Here is an 18301-nt window from a genome sequence, read left to right on the forward strand (position 1 = left end):
CCCTGACCCTGGCTGGAGTGGGGGGAACCCAAAGGTAGGAGGAACCAGTAGTGGGTGTGGGAGGAGGAAGTAGTTCATGGGAGCACTCATACAGTAATGATATAAAAAGAAGCCATCTTAGAATAGTGCTGTCCAGTCAGTGAGAGGAGAGAGTAAAGACAGTCAGGGAGCAGAGTCTCTGTCAGAGCTCTGCTCCCCAAGCAGGGCCTAGCCTCAGAGGCCCAGGAGCGGAGCAGGGAGGAAGCTCCGTTCTGAAGAAGTCTCATGCTGCACATAACACATCTGCATCTCTGGCTGCTATGGGCATAAAAGGGGACAAACTTATGGTGTGGCCCCCATGCTCCCCTGACCTCAACCCCATTGAGAATCTCTGGAGCATCATCAAAAGGAGTGTCTATGATGGCGGGAGGCAGTTCACATCTAAGCAACAGCTCTGGGAGGGTATTCTGTCCTCATGCAAAACAATTGAAGCAGAAACCATCCAAGACCTGACAAATTCAATGAATGAGATAGTTCAGAAGCTCCTTTCGAACAAGGGGTCCTATGTGCAAATGTAACATCACCTAGAATAAAGTTTTGAGTTGAAAACTGTTTGTTTTTAGTTTGTAATAACCTGCTAATGCTTATAATTTCAAAAATGACCATTTTTTTGTTCTTTATTAAAATGAAAAGGTTGAAAACTCTGCTGTGCATAATAATTTGGAACATGCATTTTGAGTGCAGTTTGAGTTTTTTATTTTTTTAAAAATATACTGTTATCATAGGCAGTTTGTACAAAAACCTTTCAATTGTACTCTAATAGTTATTTGACTGTAAAATTACAATGACTGCAATTCATATAGGTAATTTGGGAAAATCTGAGAAAATATTATTTGCATAATAATTTGGAACACAGCGTATATAAATCCATGCAACCTGCATGGATTTATATAGTGTGACCAAGTTAATAGTTAAAAAAATAATAAAAATGGTAAAAAATAAAAAAAAAACATTATACTTACCTTCTGATGGCCCGCGGTCTTCTCTCAGATGCGTCCGGTCTCTCGTACAGCTCGCGGTGGTGTAAAAGGACTAGAGATGAGCGTTGTTCTACTCGAACTGTTCGCCAATCTCAAATTCGAGCTGTTTTGGGCGGTGTTCGAGCCGGTCGGCGAACACGAACAATTTGAGAAAAATTCGGCTGTTCGAGGTTATGTTCGATAACTGTTCGTGCACCAAAATTATAACTGGATTTTTTCTCAGTAATGATGAAAATTAATGTTAATACGCAGTTTGAGTGTACAGCGGGGTGGGGGGAGGGGCAGGGGATGGATCTCTGCAGGAACAATGAAGATCTCCATTTTTTTTTCTCTTTCCCGCATTTGCAGTGGGGAGGTGCAATCTGTCAGCCTATCAGCAGCGCACACACGGAGCGAAGTGCTTTTTTTCACACAAGCAAGGGCATGTGTGATTGGCAGTGTATGTCACATGTCCTTGCCCTATAAGACCAAGCCATTTTCCCCGTCGCCACCATTTTCTCACTGCTGCAGCTGCGTGTTAGACGGCACCGCTGTTGCTGTGTGCGCTATACCTTGTTAATTTCAAGCCAATTTTCGCACAAATATACAGATAGCTTGGGAGTAGGGAATAGTTGTGATTGCAGTCCTTTTAAGGACTAGGTTACAGCATTTCCTACGACTTTTATCAGGCAGGTCTGTGCTCTTAAATAGATAGATTGTGGGAGTAAAGACTAATTGTAATTGGAGTCCTTTTCAGGACTAGGTTACATCAGTTCCTATCAGTTTTTGCCAGGCAGGTCTGTGCCAGTGCTGTGCAAGTTTTTTTCACAGCATTTGGCTGAATCTAGCAAAGCTAATCCTTTTTGGCCTATTGCAGAGTGTGTTAGTCAGTGGAGTAGCCTATCTGTGTTGCAAGATATACCACCTGTGTATAGAATACCAATTTTTTTACTGCACCTAGTGAAGTAAAATCTTTTGGGCATAGCATCATTCTATTAGTCCATCTATACTGACCTCCATCAGGTTGCAAATTAAAAATAATTTTTTTCTGCATCTAGCTCTGAAAAAATATTTGGGCTTCTAGCAGTGTGTGGGACTTGGTCTATTAGTCCATCTATACTGACCTCCATCAGGTTGCAAATTAAAAATAATTTTTTTCTTCATTTATCTCTGAAAAAATATTTGGGCTTCTAGCAGCGTGTGGGACTTGTTCTATTAGTCCATCTATACTGACCTCCATCAGGTTGCAAATTAAAAATAATTTTTTTCTGCATCTAGCTCTGAAAAAATATTTGGGCTTCTAGCAGTGTGTGGGACTTGGTCTATTAGTCCATCTATACTAACCTCCATCAGGTTGCAAATTAAAAATATTTTTTTTCTGCATCTAGCTCTGAAAAAATATTTGGGCTTCTAGCAGTGTGTGGGACTTGGTCTATTAGTCCATCTATACTGACCTCCATCAGGTTGCAAATTGAATAAAAAAATTTTCTGCATCTAGCTCTGAAAAAATATTTGGGCTTCTAGCAGTGTGTGGGACTTGGTCTATTAGTCCATCTATACTGAACTCCATCAGGTTGCAAATTAAAAATAATTTTTTTCTGCATCTAGCTCTGAAAAAATATTTGGGCTTCTAGCAGTGTGTGGGACTTGGTCTATTAGTCCATCTATACTGACCTCCATCAGGTTGCAAATTAAAAATAATTTTTTTCTTCATTTAGCTCTGAAAAAATATTTGGGCTTCTAGCAGTGTGTGGGACTTGTTCTATTAGTCCTTCTATACTGACCTCCAGCAGGTTGCAAATTGAATATAATTTTTTTCTGCATCTAGCTCTGAAAAAATATTTGGGCTTCTAGCGGTGTGTGGGACTTGGTCTATTAGTCCATCTATACTGACCTCCATCAGGTTGCAAATTAAAAATAATTTTTTTCTGCATCTAGCTCTGAAAAAATATTTGGGCTTCTAGCAGTGTGTGGGACTTGGTCTATTAGTCCATCTATACTGACCTCCATCAGGTTGCAAATTAAAAATAATTTTTTTCTTCATTTATCTCTGAAAAAATTTTTGGGCTTCTAGCAGCGTGTGGGACTTGTTCTATTAGTCCATCTATACTGACCTCCATCAGGTTGCAAATTAAAAATAATTTTTTTCTGCATCTAGCTCTGAAAAAATATTTGGGCTTCTAGCAGTGTGTGGGACTTGGTCTATTAGTCCATCTATACTGACCTCCATCAGGTTGCAAATTAAAAATAATTTTTTTCTTCATTTATCTCTGAAAAAATATTTGGGCTTCTAGCAGCGTGTGGGACTTGTTCTATTAGTCCATCTATACTGACCTCCATCAGGTTGCAAATTAAAAATAATTTTTTTCTGCATCTAGCTCTGAAAAAATATTTGGGCTTCTAGCAGTGTGTGGGACTTGGTCTATTAGTCCATCTATACTGACCTCCATCAGGTTGCAAATTAAAAATAATTTTTTTCTTCATTTAGCTCTGAAAAAATATTTGGGCTTCTAGCAGTGTGTGGGACTTGTTCTATTAGTCCTTCTATACTGACCTCCAGCAGGTTGCAAATTGAATATAATTTTTTTCTGCATCTAGCTCTGAAAAAATATTTGGGCTTCTAGCGGTGTGTGGGACTTGGTCTATTAGTCCATCTATACTGACCTCCATCAGGTTGCAAATTAAAAATCATTTTTTTCTGCATCTAGCTCTGAAAAAATATTTGGGCTTCTAGCAGTGTGTGGGACTTGGTCTATTAGTCCATCTATACTGACCTCCATCAGGTTGCAAATTGAATAAAAAAATTTTCTGCATCTAGCTCTGAAAAAATATTTGGGCTTCTAGCGGTGTGTGGGACTTGGTCTATTAGTCCATCTATACTGACCTCCATCAGGTTGCAAATTAAAAATAATTTTTTTCTGCATCTAACCCAGCCAATAGTTTTGGCCTAATACCACAGTTTGGCCACTCAGCTCTGCTCGGTTACCATCCATTGTTTTTTTGTGCAAACAACTCCAGAGTTGTGAATTAGTTAACCACCAAAATGAGTGGAAAAAGGCCTGCTGCTGGTGGAAAGGGGAATAGGCGTGTTGGGAAGGGGAAAAAAGGTTGTGTCCGTGGGGTATTTGCAGAAGAAAGACCATCTTCCAGCCAAACTAAAATGTCTACTTCTTTTAGCGGACAATGTGATAAGATCCCTTTCTTACGGCCACGCCAATCGCTACAAATTCCAGATGAGGCACAAAAACAGCAGGTGCTTCAACGGATATCAAGTGCTCCTTTAAGTGGGCTCTCCTCCACATCAACTTCAACATCACAAATACTCCAGTCCTCAAAGGTGTCACCCAAATCGCACTTGCTTCCTCACAGCTCCCAAATCTCCAGCTGCCCGTCTGAGTATGAGGTAGAACAGATGGTTGAGTCTGCAGAGCTGTTTACTCATACTATAGCCTGGGAATCAGAGGTCGACTCCAGCGCTTCTGTGAATCCAGACGAGGAAATGATCTGCACTGATGCCCAGAATCTTTATGAGTCGGATCCAGGACCAGACGCAGAAGGTTCTGACCATAATGTAGACCCTCATTCCCAAACTGTAACTCCTGTTGGTGGAGACAATGAGGAAGATGATGATAAGACTCAAATACCTGATTGGAGCGACAACTTTAGTTTTTTGTCAGGGCAGGAACAGGTTGGCTCTGAGGACGACGGGTGTGATAACGCACAGGGTGATGATGATGAGGTTGGAGATCCCACTTACTGTCAACCCACAGTCAGCCAAGAGATGAGGTCAGCAGAGGAGGTGGAGGAGGATGCTAGTGATGACGAGGTCAGGTTGCGCCTTCCTGGACAGAGACGTGGTACTGGAAGCACGTTAACAACTGCATCCTCAAACACAACTCTGTCTCTGACCACAAGTCGTGGTGGCTCTTCAGGTCACATGGGTGCTAAGCCTTGCATAGCCTGGGCATTTTTTCAGATCGATAAAGATGACCCAACTCGTGCTATCTGTAACATTTGTCAGCAAAAGCTAAGTAGAGGCCAAAAAATACATAGTTTGAGTACTTCATGCATGAACCGGCACATGGATATGAAGCATAAGTTGCAGTGGAAAGCTAACTGTGCTACAATGCGGCCTAGCCGGCCGGGCCAACCACCGTCTGCCACATCTTGTGCATCCGCGGCCTCTTCATCCTCTGTGACTGGGGGGAGAGCAGTCACACCTGTTTTGGGACGCAGACCTGCCACCTCTTTACCCGCAACAGCCAGCGTGATTGGCAGGTCATCATTTTCTTTGGAGATGGAAACACCAGCTGGTGTTGAGCACTGTCCGACATCGATAGCACCACCTTTGGATCAAGGCAACCTAACATGTCCACCTGCATCTTCCTCACAGACCGGCAGTTTGCCGGGGACACCCTTCTCAACCCGTCTAAGCAAAACAGCCAGCCCTCGGTCCCTCAGATGTGGACAAGTAAAAGAATGTTTCCTCCTAGCCATGAGAAAGCTAAGAGGTTGAATTTCACCATCTGCAAGCTCTTGGCTACAGAAATGCTTCCTTTCCGCCTGGTGGACACAGAGGATTTTCGAGACCTTATGTCCGTCGCAATGCCCCAGTACCAGATGCCCAGTCGGCACTACTTCTCAAAGAAAGGTGTGCCTGCGCTCCACCAGCATGTCGCACACAACATCACCGCTTCTTTGAGAAACTCTGCGTGTGACAGGGTGCATTTCACCACAGACACTTGGACGAGTAGGCATGGACAGGGGCGTTACATGTCGCTGGCTGGGCACTGGGTAACTATGGTGACAGCAGGACAAGGGGCTGCTGTCCAAGTTTTGCCGTCCCCACGAGTTGTGCGTCAATCCTCTTTATGTCAAAGTTCCTCCACTGCTTCTGCCTCCTCAACCTCCTCTCGGTCCTCCACCTGCACCCAAAGCCTGTCTAGTCATGCCACAAGCTTTCTAACTGCGCAGAAGGGATCCTGCACACCTCCTTACTATGCTGGCAGCAGGGCTCAACGTCATCAGGCGGTTTTTTCATTAAAATGTCTGGGAAATGTGAGTCACACAGCTGAGGAGTTGTGGTCAGCTCTGGAGAACCAGTTTCATGAATGGTTGTCTCCACTGGACCTGAAACCAGGGAAGGCCGTGTGCGACAATGCTGCAAACCTCGGTGCGGCCCTTCGCTGGGGCAATGTCACACACGTGCCTTGTATGGCTCACGTGTTGAACCTGGTTGTCCAGCAATTTTTAGCCCACTATCCCGGACTAGATGGCCTTCTGCAGAGTGCACGGTCGCTGTGTGCTCACTTCCGCCATTCGCATCCCGCAGCTCAGCGGCTTACATCTCTACAGAAGTCGTTGGGCCTGCCACTTCACCGGCTAAAATGCGATGTGCCTCCCCGGTGGAATTCAACTCTGCACATGTTGCAGCGACTGTGGCAGCACCGACAAGCCCTGGTGCAATACGTTGTGACATATAGCCTGGGCCAACGAGATCCAGAGGTGGGGAAAATCACACTGGAGGAGTGGTCTCAGATCAGGGACCTATGCACCCTTCTGCACAGTTTTGAAATGGCGACGAAGATGTTTAGTGCTGACGATGCCATTATCAGCATGACTATTCCGGTGATTTACATGCTGGAGCACATGTTAAACAGAATTTGGAGTCAGGTGGTGGCACAAGAGGAGGTGGAGGAAGTAGAGGAGGAGTTGTATGCGGAAGGGCTAACATCTGCAAGATCCAGACGGTTGGCAGCAATAAGGTGGCAGGCATGTGAGGGTGGGAGAGATGGTTTTACCAGGGCACATGGTAGCAGCCAAACTAGTGAGGAAGGTGCAGGAGCCCAGGAAGAAGTGGAGGACAAACTGATGGAAGACTCATCAGATGAGGGAGACCTTGATCACATTTCTGTTGTGCGAGGTTGGGGGGAGAGGGCAGAGAAAGAAAGCATGATTGTTACCTCACCACCAACACAACAGGGACTTGGTGCTCCTGGATGAGCAAGACACATGAGTGCCTTCTTGCTGCACTACCTGCAACATGACCCTCGAATTGTGAGAATTAGATATAATCATGAATACTGGGTTGCCACACTGTTAGATCCCCGGTACAAAAGTAAATTTCCAGAAATTATTCCTGCCATAGAAAGAGATGCACGCATGCAGGAGTATCAGCAGAGACTGTTGCAGAATCTTACATGTGCTTTTCCCCAAAACACTAGTGGTGCACGTAGTGAATCTCACAGTTGCAACTTGCCAACCATGGGACCGTCGAGTGTTCAGCACTCAAAACGTAACAGAAACACAGTATCTGCTGGTAACATCAATTTTGCGGAATCATTTCACCACTTTTTTAGCCCATCCTTTGCAAGGCCACAGGAGACAAGAAGTCTGACATATAGTCAACGCTTAGAGACGATGGTACAGGAGTATTTCCAAGTAAACATTGAAGCCATGACTGTGTCACTGGACCCTTGCTCTTTTTGGGCTTCCAATCTGGATAAATGGCCGGAGCTCACCACTTACGCCTTGGAGATCTTGTCATGCCCCGCAGCCAGTGTTCTGTCTGAACGTGTGTTCAGCGCTGCTTGTGGTGTGCTGACAGATAAGCGCACGCGGCTCTCTAGTGATAATGTAGACAGACTGACGTTCATAAAGATGAACAAATCATGGATCCGAAATGACTTTTCTACCCCTGTGTCATCCTGGGGAGAGTAAAAGCTTGATGATTTGTTAAAATCACCTCACCAACCATTTTAAGCTTTCAAATTACTAATCATGTTTATCTGTATCTTGGCTGGAAAATAATTTGGGCCTTGTAGCAGTGTGCAGTACTGATTCTATTAGGCCATCTATACTAAACTCCACCAGATTTAAAATTACTAATCATGTTTATCTGTATCTTGGCTGGAAAATAATTTGGACCTAGTAGTAGTGTGCAGTACTGATTCTATTAGGCCATCTATACTAAACTCCACCAGATTTAAAATTACTAATCATGTTTATCTGTATCTTGGCTGGAAAATAATATCGGCTTTGTAGCAGTTTGCAGTACTGATTCTATTAGGCCATCTATACTAAGCTCCACCAGCTTTCAAATTAATAATAATTTTTAGCTGCATCTAGCCCGGAAAATAATTTTGGGGCTCCTAGATGCGCAAGACACATGAGTGCCTTCTTGCTGCACTACCTGCAACATGACCTTCAGACTGTCAGAATTCGAAATAATCCTGACTACTGGGTTGCCACACTCTTAGATCCCCCACACTCTTCGATCAACCTTTTCATTTTAATAAAGAACAAAAAAATGGTCATTTTTGAAATTATAAGCATTAGCAGGTTATTACAAACTGAAATCAAACAGTTTTCAACTCAAAACTTTATTCTAGGTGATGTTACATTTGCACATAGGACCCCTTGTTCGAAAGGAGCTTCTGAACTCTCTCGTCCATTGAATTTGTCAGGTTTTGGATGGTTTCTGCTTCAATTGTTTTGCATGAGGACAGAATACCCTCCCAGAGCTGTTGCTTAGATGTGAACTGCCTCCCGCCATCATAGACACTCCTTTTGATGATGCTCCAGAGGTTCTGAATGGGGTTGAGGTCAGGGGAGCATGGGGGTCACACCATAAGTTTGTCCCCTTTTATGCCCATATCAGCCAGAGATGCAGATGTGTTATGTGCAGCATGAGACAGTGCATTATCATGCATGAATATGATCTTGCTGCGGAATACACGGTTCTTCTTCTTGAACCATGGCAAGAAGTGCTGTTTGAGAAACTCCACATACATTATGGAGTTCATCTTTACCCCTTCAGGGATCCTAAAGGGGCAGACAATCTCTCTCCCCATGATTCCAGCCCAAAACATTACTCCACCTCCACCTTGTTGGCGCCGTAGCCGTGTTTGCATGGGGTGTCCATCAACCAGCCATCCTCCACTCCATCCATCTGGATCATCGAGCGTTTCACGGCACTCATCGGTGAACAAAACAGTTTTGAAGTCAGTCTTCATGTATTGTTTGGCCCACTGGAGCCATTTCTGCTTGTGTGCAGTGGATAGAGGAGGTCAACAGGATGGCGTACGCACAGCTGCAAACCTCTGAAGGACTCTGCATCTTGATGTTCGGGGGACGTTGGAGGCACCAGCAGCTTCAAAAACTTGTCTGCTGCTATGACAAGGGTTTTTTGCCGCTGCTCTTTTAACCTGACATAATTGCCAGTAGGAAAGAGTCCTCAATTTGCCCTTATCAGCACGCACACGTGTGTACTGTGAATCAGCTACATACTTCTTGATTGTGCGATGATCAGGATGAAGTGTGTTGGCAATGTTGATTGTAGTCATGCCTTGACCTAAACACTCCACAATTTGTTGCTTCTCAGCAGCCGACACATCCTTTTTCTTTCCCATTTTGGCAGAAAATGTAGGCTGCTTAATAATGTGGGACAGCCTTCTTAAGTAGTCTTGCCTTTCATTGGACACACCTGCCAAACTAATTAGCACAGGTGTCTGCAATTGCTCACAGTGATATAAAGAGCCCTGACACACATCACCATCAATGAGTTTAACTGACAAGCAAAAAAATTCTTACCTTATCACTCCTAAACACTTTTTGCATAATAATTTGGAACACAGTGTACATGTGCTTTTCCACAAAACACCAGTGGTTCACGTAGTGAATCTTACAGTTCTAACTTGCCAACCGTGGTCTGTATGGAGTTGTTCAATAAAGGGCCCAAAATTAAGATAACATAGACGGGAGAGGTCTCTATGAATATGAAATCCTAAGTATTTGATACCCTGTGAGGGCCAGGCAAAGGGAAAGTTGGACTGGATGGAATCCTGTATGGATTTGGGGAGGGAGACATTGAGTGCCTCAGACTTCGCTGCATTGATTTTAAAATTTGACCATGTAACAAAGTTATCTATTTCAGCCATTTCAGCAGGGATGGATATATGTGATTGAGTGATATATACTAGGACATCATCAGCAAATGCAGAGCACTTGTCCTCGGTGCCTCCCACCTCAATCCACCTAATATTGGGGTTATGGCGAATTAATGAGAGCTGGTGCTCCATCACTAGGATGTATAAGAGAGGGGAGAGAGGACATCCCTGCCTTGTCCCATTGGTGATTATGAAAGGTGATGAAAATGTTCCATTTATCTTCAGCCTAGGTGACGTATTGTGATACAGGGCCGTGATTTTGCCTATAAAAGGGTCCCCTAGACCCCTACCCCAAGGTTTTTAAGAGAATAATATATGGCGTGCCAGGAGACTCTATGGAATGCTTTCTCAGCATCCAACGAGAGTATCTAATTACAAATTTTTAACTGCATCTAGCCCAGGAAATACTTTGTGCCTAGTAGCAGTGTCTGCTAGTCAGAGGATTATCCCAGCTGTTAAGCAAGCTACACCACCTGTAGTTTGGACACTTAATTTTTTCAAAGGAAATGGTTCGGGCCCCCGGGACACTCAGTGAAGAGCATCGGGGAGGCACCCCAAGGCATAGGGGCTGGGACTGGCGGTAGGATGCCTTGCGGTGGACCGCCAAGCTCGATCCTTATAAAAGCTTTTTAACTGCAGCAGCTTTAGTGGACGCTACTGGAGCTGGAATTACGCGGCTGCTGGCATGAGACTTGCCCTCCAATAGATCCTTGTAAATGGATTTAAAGTGTATTCATTCAAATTAGAGAGACAATTTAAATTAAAAAGCTTAGAGCTGCCTCCACCACAGGGGGGCTCGCTCAACCCACCAGCGGACAGGCACCAGTATTGGGAGAGGGGGGCTGGCCGTCAGGGTTCACCGCGGCTCTGGCACAAACCTGGCGACACGGAAATCGCACGAGCAGGAACGGACTGGCCGTGTCGGCTTCGCACTTTTTTGGTTTTAGAAGGGCATGACATGCCTATATCTGTGTCTCCCCCTCTTTTTACTCCTCCACCTCTTTTCTTTTCGCATGACTATATGTACTTGTCACTTTTCCATGTGTTAGTTGTGTCTTCTGAGCAGTTTGTCAGCTTTTGGACACCTTTGAAGGTGTTTTCTATGTGTTTCTATGTGTTTTTGCTTGCCTGCCATTGGTTTTAACAGTGTTCGAAGGTGTTCTACGAACAGTTCGACGAACAGTTCGCCAAACATACGGGTGTTCGACGAACCGAACTCGAACACTACGGGGGTGGCTCAACACTACTCCCAATCAGCCACCCTCTCAAAGACTGTCAGAAAGGCTTCTACATTATCCCCGAGGGTCATCTTCTGCATGGCCCATCTTACCGCCTTCCTGAAGTGGGAGTCATCAGTCGGCCCTGGGGTGGGGCGGCTACCCTGCCCTGGATGGCATCCGCCAGAAGATGAATCTGCTGCTGCTCCTGCTGGTGCAGCTGCTGTGCCTTTTGCTGCAACTGGATCTGTTGCAGCAACAATTTGGTTGTCTCCTGATGCTGCTGCATGCTCTGCTGGCTCTGCAGGTGCTGCTGCTGGTACTGTGCCTGCTGTACCTGCTGCTGCTGTAGCTGCAGCTGGTGTTGCGTTTGTTGCAGATCCTGTGCCTGCAACGATGTTTAAGCAGGTCCTCCATGCTGTCGGATTTCTCTGGTTGGCTGGCGGCCTTTACTCAGGACATCCACCCGTCTCTGTGGCATGTACACGTGTTCCTGGAATCTTGCCAGCACTCTCACACCAACTGTGGTAGGACGACTCGCTCGGCCACTTCTGGAAGTAGACTCAGGAACCTGTTTTTTTTTTGCAGGCTTTATTTACAGCTTAAAGCTCTGCACTCCAGCAAAAAACATACAGCATTACTTGGCAAAACAACAAAACAAAATATAAACTGTAGCACAGTCCATATATGTGTGTGCGGTTCACCCACACAGGTTGTGTCCAGCCTTATATATTTATAGATAAATTGTAAGGTGGCTGTAGGACACCTAGTGGATGGGAGATAAATCTGGAGTAATGCTTTAGTACATATGGGACTAAGAGGGTTTAATCGGCCATGACAGGTTGACTGCTAGCATCAGAGGAGTTTGGAGAGATGGCTGCTCACCATGTTTCCACCCCTGGGTGTAGTACACTTTGTAAAATGAGACCTGTTTGTCTAACACATGGATGTGTATATAGAGGTCACAGATCTCCTGGATTGAGTTCCTTTGCTAAAGGACTAAGAAGCTGGACTCTAAGTCAGGCAGTCTAACCAGCACCATTGTATGGACTTGTTGCCATATGTTTTACTTTGTGCCGGACAAGATCTGTTCCTGTGAAGTTTTCCTGTGATGATTTATGAGAATTAAAATAAACTAGCAGGAATTTAAATAAAAATAGTTCCTGTCATACATCAGATCGCTGCTAAGTGAGTAGCATTGTTACAATATATATGGAGTTCTTATCTATATCATGCATATGAAATAACCACACACCACTGAACTGTTCCTTTTATATCTGATATTTCTGGGATCTATAACGGATTGCTATACAGCCTTTAAATACCCTACTCTTATTTTGCTCAGACATAGCTCTGTTGTCCGTAAATGCAACAAAGCGCCCATGCTATAACTCTGCCAGCACGAAAAGCTGTACAACATTAAGAGTTTGCTGACACTGGTGTATATTCTCTCATGAGAGAGAATTGGGCCGATTATGCTAATGACACACAGCTCAAACTATTTTAGCGCTTGATACGAGTGTCATATTAGAGTGATAGTGTGATCCGATTCTCTCGCATGTGATAATCGCAGCAAAGGTGTGGAGAAGATAGAGAACGTAATTTCTCCATCTTCTAAATTGTCTCTGTGCGCATACATCGGACTGCACTCATATGACATCCCAGTGCAGTCCAATGTTTTGCACACACTCACAAACTTGTATGGGTGCACGTGATCTGAATATCGGAGCCACTCACAGCATGCTGCGATTGTTTTCTCATGCCAAATCGAATAATCGCAGATATGCACTGTCGCTTAGTATAACAGTGGTCTGAGTGCTATCAGATAAAACATCAGATAGCACTCGGCCATGTTATACGCCAGTGTGAGCGAGTCCTAAAGGACAGGCATAGCTGAGTCCATGATACTGTCCAGAAACAGCTGAGCTAGGATCCTTATGCAGCATGGGCACTCTGGATGCCAACCACAGGGTTCTGTGAAGGGATGAGACGTTAGCCCCAATGGAACCAATGAACAGGTGCCTGAACACAGTGTGAAAGAACCCTAAGGAAAAACCTTGTCAGTCAAATTGGATCAAAACAAATTATTTGTTATAACTATTTCCATACCAAGGACTTATTTCACATGCCCTTGTAGATTGGCAACTCAGTAGCCAAAGACGTACGAGATAGATTGGCTACTAATAGCCATATCTCAGCCTAGATCACAGCTACAACAATTAAATGCTTCAAAATGAGCCCAGAGATATTGGGGGTTAAGTGAAGGCTGCATGTCTCTGTATATCTCAAGCTGGGTCGGGACTACAGGGCAAAATGAGCCCTAGATCACTGTCATAGCTGCTTTAGGTGCTCCAGATTTTTTCCTGTGCGTTTCTGCATCTCCCTGGCAGAAAAAACGCATGCAGATTGTACATGCGGATTGTACATGCGGATTGTACATGCGGATTGTACATGCGGATTGTACATGCGGATTGTACATGCGTTTTTCCTGCCAGGGACATGCGGATGTGAAGAATTCTTCACATGCATTTCCACAAGCAGGTTGACAAGCGCTTTCCAAGCGATTTTAGCATCACAACCGGTATAGGTTTATATAGTGTGACCGAAAGAATGGTAAAAAATAAAAAATAAATGTTATAGTTACCTTCTGATGGCCCCCGGTGTCTTTATTCGATGCGTCTCGGCTTGCCGGCAGCTCGCAGTACACTAAAGGACCTGCCGACGTCAGCAGTCGTGTGATCCGTCACATGACTAAATGACGTCACTGCTGGTCCTTGAGTCCACCGCGATCTGCCAGCAAGCCAAGACAAAGACACTGGGGGCCATCAGAAGGTAAGTATAATATTTATTTTTTATTTTATTCTTTTTTTACAGGTGCTATGGTACCCGGGTCCGGAGGAGAGTCTCCTCTTCTCCAAACCCGGGTACCATCCGCACATTGAAACGCATGGAATCCGCATGTACAGATGCAGTGATGCGGATTCCATGCGTTCCAATGCAAGTCAATGGCGGTGAAAATGCAGCACTTCCGCAAAATAATTGGTAGTGCTGCGTATTTTTCCGCAATGATAATACGCAGCGAAGATTTCCGCTGCATGTTCTGTGCACATGCTGCAGAAATCTCCGCTGTGGATTATTATCATTGGGGAACATGGCAGACCTTCTACCAAGCGTTTTTTAAGCGTTTCCGCAGCGGCAAAAAATGCATCATGGGCACACAGCCTTATAGGCTGAGATTAAAATGCCCTACTTGACTTCGGCCAGTGTGAAGGAGAGATGAATTCTGGGGCAGCAGACAGACTGCGGGAGGGAAATCTATGATATGTGACCTCCTCCTGTCCTCTTTTGAGAAGATATAAAAATCACACTGGTAAGAAAAAGGTAAAATAAAAATAAAAACTATTTAAGTCTTTACATGTTTTTTTTTTTAAGTCCTTTAACAGAAAAAAAATAACCTACTCATATTTATCATCGCCACATCTATAACAACCTGAATGATTAGACTAGATTATAATTAGCTATTCCTGTGAATGTTGTAAAAAAAATGCCAGAATTGCTATTTTTTGGTCACTTAGCCTCTAAAATAATTGGATAAAAAGTGATCAAAAAGTCACAAGCCCAAAAATTATACCAAATAAAATTTCACTTTGCCCCAGAAAAAAACAAAATGTTCTCATACACCCCTGTAGATTAAAAAAGTAAAAAAGTTAAGGAGCTTTGAATGCGGAAAAACTAAAAACATTTTTTAAATCAAATTTTATTGTGAGAAAGTATAAGTAAACTATATATATGTGGAATCGCCATATGCATAATGACCCAAACTATAAGATGAGCACTATTTATGCCACCCAGTAAACATCATTAAAATATACAGAATGGCAGTTTTATCATTTCATTTAAAAATATTGAATAAAATGCGATCAAAAAGTTTCATCAAATCAAAATTGTGCCCATAAATTTTCTACAGTTCATCATGCAAAAACACAGCTCCATCAACAAAAAATAAAAAATTACAACTCTTACAATGTGGCAACATATACAAGCATAAATTTAGGGGGAAACTGAATTTAATTGCAATATAGGTGATAAAATATAGATAAAATATTCATAGTTGGTATCATATTGTCTAGAATGACGCAAACTATGAAATGATCATAAAATTTGTCCTGCTGAAGGGAACACTAAAAAAATCTGAATCACTGTTTTTATGTCATATTGTCTCACAAATGATGGAATAAAAAGCCATTAAAAAGTCATATACACCCCAATCGGTGCCAAAGTAGAAAACTTCCTTCAAAAGCATAAGCCATGATCCAGCTCCATCAACAGAATAATAAAAAGGTTACATCTCCCAGAATATGGCGACAAAAAAATATTTTGGTTTATTTACCAATTATTTTTATTGTACAAACATAGTAAAAAATAAATAAAACTATATTTTGCCAATCATACTGACCCACGGAAAAATATATCACTGATACTGAACAGTTAACATTGAAAAAAAATAAACCCTAATTGGGAAAAGAAAATGTAATTTTTCACTTTTTGCCATCTACTGCACATTGATCTCTTGAAGAAATTTTGGGGTGAAAATAGTCACTATACCCACTGATAAAGGCCTTGAGGGGTATAGCTTACAAAAAAATGGATTCTTCTGGGTGGTTTCCTCTGTATCAACACATCAGGAGTTCTACAAATGCAATGTGGCAACAAGAAACCATTCCAGAAAATGTGCGCTCCAAATAATACTCCTTCCCTTGGGAGCTTTGCAGTGCGCTCATACAGTAGGATATTTCCAGAGTAGGAAGAAATTGTAAAAAAAAGTTTCTTCTTTTTTGTGTGTCTTATTGTGTATAAATATGTGACTCTTCAGATTTTGTGGTATAGTAGCCTGATGAAGAGACCTGAGTAGTCTCGAAAGCTTGCAATTTGTTACCATCTTTTCAGTTAGCCATTAAAATGTATCAACCACTGAGGACTCTCAACTCTAAATATTAAAAAAAATGTGATATTACTCCATTTGATATTGAAAAAATTGGGGTTAAAACCGCATTGTAATGGAAAAAAATTAATTTATGCTTTCCATTTTGTAGATGGCCGAGGTCATGTGCACTGTATCCTGTAGTGGCAGAGAGGTGGCCCTGGACCTGTGGAGGGTCAGTATAGGTGTGTTTGTTATTCTCTACAGCTGCATTTCTAGGAACAAAGGAAAAAATAATCCTGGACAACCCCTTTAAGGACAGTTTGAGCATAAAACATTAAATTTAAATCAATTCAGAATATTAAAGATTTTGTAGTACCTGCCGGAAACCCCAATAATTCATTATTCCATTTAAGGAACGGACAATGCACACAAAAAAGCAGGATCTACATGGGAGCCAGCATAGATCAAATAAAATGTGTATTTATTGCACAAAAGACATCACATTTGTAATCATGTAGTCATTGATTTAGTAATCGTTCCTTTTCTGGCGGAAATATGATTCATGACATCAACATAATTAATGAACACAAGACTAAAACACACAAAAAAACTGTCCAAACAATATTCACTAAGGAAAGCTAAAAGAAATTCCCCCCAATGAAAACTGACTATTAATATATTTAATGAATGTATTCAACACACTTGTTCAAATCCTATGGCATTAAAATGTATATTGTAAAAATCCCCAAAAGGTCATCCTTATTCTTTAATTGTTTATTAATTTTCTATTATTAACTAATAAATGGAAAGGATTGTGTGTTCTCAGGAATCAACTCAATTATAGTCAATTTTACAACTGTTGGATCCTTATTATGTTCAAGTAAAAAAATGTTTAGATACTCTGTGTGTGAATAAATGTGTCTATGTAAATGACTGCATGTACGGCCGTGTGTGCCTGAGGAAGGTACCTGACCAGTTCTGAAATTATTGTTTTTTTTTTTGTTTTTTTCCATGGTGGAGCCCTTCTTGTGCAGATGGAGAGGCGAGCCACGCTTTTATCTACTCGTCTAACTTCAATGTTGTGCCTGCATTTGCACAACCTCAGTGGGTCAATGCACATTTGTAACCATCACACTTTTACATTACAATTTTACACTTTAGGGCGCTTCTCTTTCTTTAATTCATATTTATTACCCTGAATCAAACGTATAGGATCCAGGAAGCTGAGATGTGGGGAGCTGTTTGGTAAGGTTCTTATTCTGTGAAGTGGCTTCAACTGTACTTGTCCAAGCTATAACAGAAACGGCAAAGAGTGGTAACTAGCCAAGACGTCAAATTAGATTTCAGGAAAATCCAATCACGGGTGACTACAGTATTCTGTCCATCTCACCTGCCGCTCCAAACTGTGAGAACGTCACCAAACTAGTCTCCAAATGTAAAATGGCTGTATCTCATGCCATATACACGAAAGCTAGCTGAAGGTGTCAATGTGCAAAGTACTGTCTCCCATAGATATCTACCTGTGACCATGTTATGAGGCTCTAACAGAACACAATTGTACAGATATATTCACAGGTCTTCTTACCGTATCTGTGCAGCAATCCTGAGATCTGCTTCACAACACCTCCACAGCAAACACTCACCTGTTCTCTTGTGTTGTTGTAACCTCACCAGCTTAGTCAGTTCCTCTTGTAATGGAAAACTCAGGGCGTAATATTGTTCTGTTAATCTTGTGCAAAGAGAGACACCAGTAAGGAACTGTTCAATTTTTTTATGCATACTTCCTTGAGAAATATGAGGCTAAACCTTATTTTTAGAGTTGCTCAACCACTTTTATACTGACAAATCCTGTCACATCTGATAACACTATTAACATGCAGATATAGGGTTAATCTGCAGGTTAATAGTATTAGAATGGTGCCTGGCCAGAAAGTTGTTTTGCCCAATCTGACATATGAGTTTTGCACAAAAGCATTTAAGGGAACCTGTCAGCAAGTTTTTGCTATTTAGACCACGGCCCCACTATTAGTATGTGGCCACGGCCCCACTGTCAGTATTTGGTCAGTATTAGTTCAGTATTTTTTCTCACAAGTGGGAGCCAAAACAAGGTGAGGAACAGTCAGAGAAAAGGTCTAATAGAAAAAATACTGACCACATACTGATAGTGGGGCCATGGTCCAAATGTTGGTGAAGCACTGCCAGAGTGGAGGAAAT

General features: G+C 42.6%; 1 protein-coding gene across 2 annotated transcripts in view; it reads right to left on the reverse strand.

Moving 5' to 3' along the window:
- Window positions 1–17881, reverse strand: part of LOC141273147 (membrane-spanning 4-domains subfamily A member 8-like) — a 177446-nt gene extending 159565 nt beyond the window's left edge. The window contains exons 1-2 of one of the 2 annotated variants that reach the window (XM_073684591.1): window positions 17731–17881; window positions 17282–17378 (exon numbers count right to left, since the gene is read on the reverse strand). In XM_073684591.1, the coding sequence (XP_073540692.1) occupies window positions 17282–17378; window positions 17731–17866 (233 nt within the window). In that variant the 5' untranslated portion in view covers window positions 17867–17881. Of the gene's footprint in view, window positions 1–17281; window positions 17379–17672 lie in introns of both variants that reach the window. The other variant, XM_073684592.1, reaches the window with a different exon arrangement.
- Between the last annotated feature and the right edge of the window lie 420 nt (window positions 17882–18301).

Source organism: Phyllobates terribilis, unplaced genomic scaffold (assembly GCF_046119375.1).
Source record: "Phyllobates terribilis strain yellow unplaced genomic scaffold, ASM4611937v1 Scaffold_5__5_contigs__length_657084704, whole genome shotgun sequence".
Lineage (NCBI taxonomy): Eukaryota > Metazoa > Chordata > Amphibia > Anura > Dendrobatidae > Phyllobates > Phyllobates terribilis.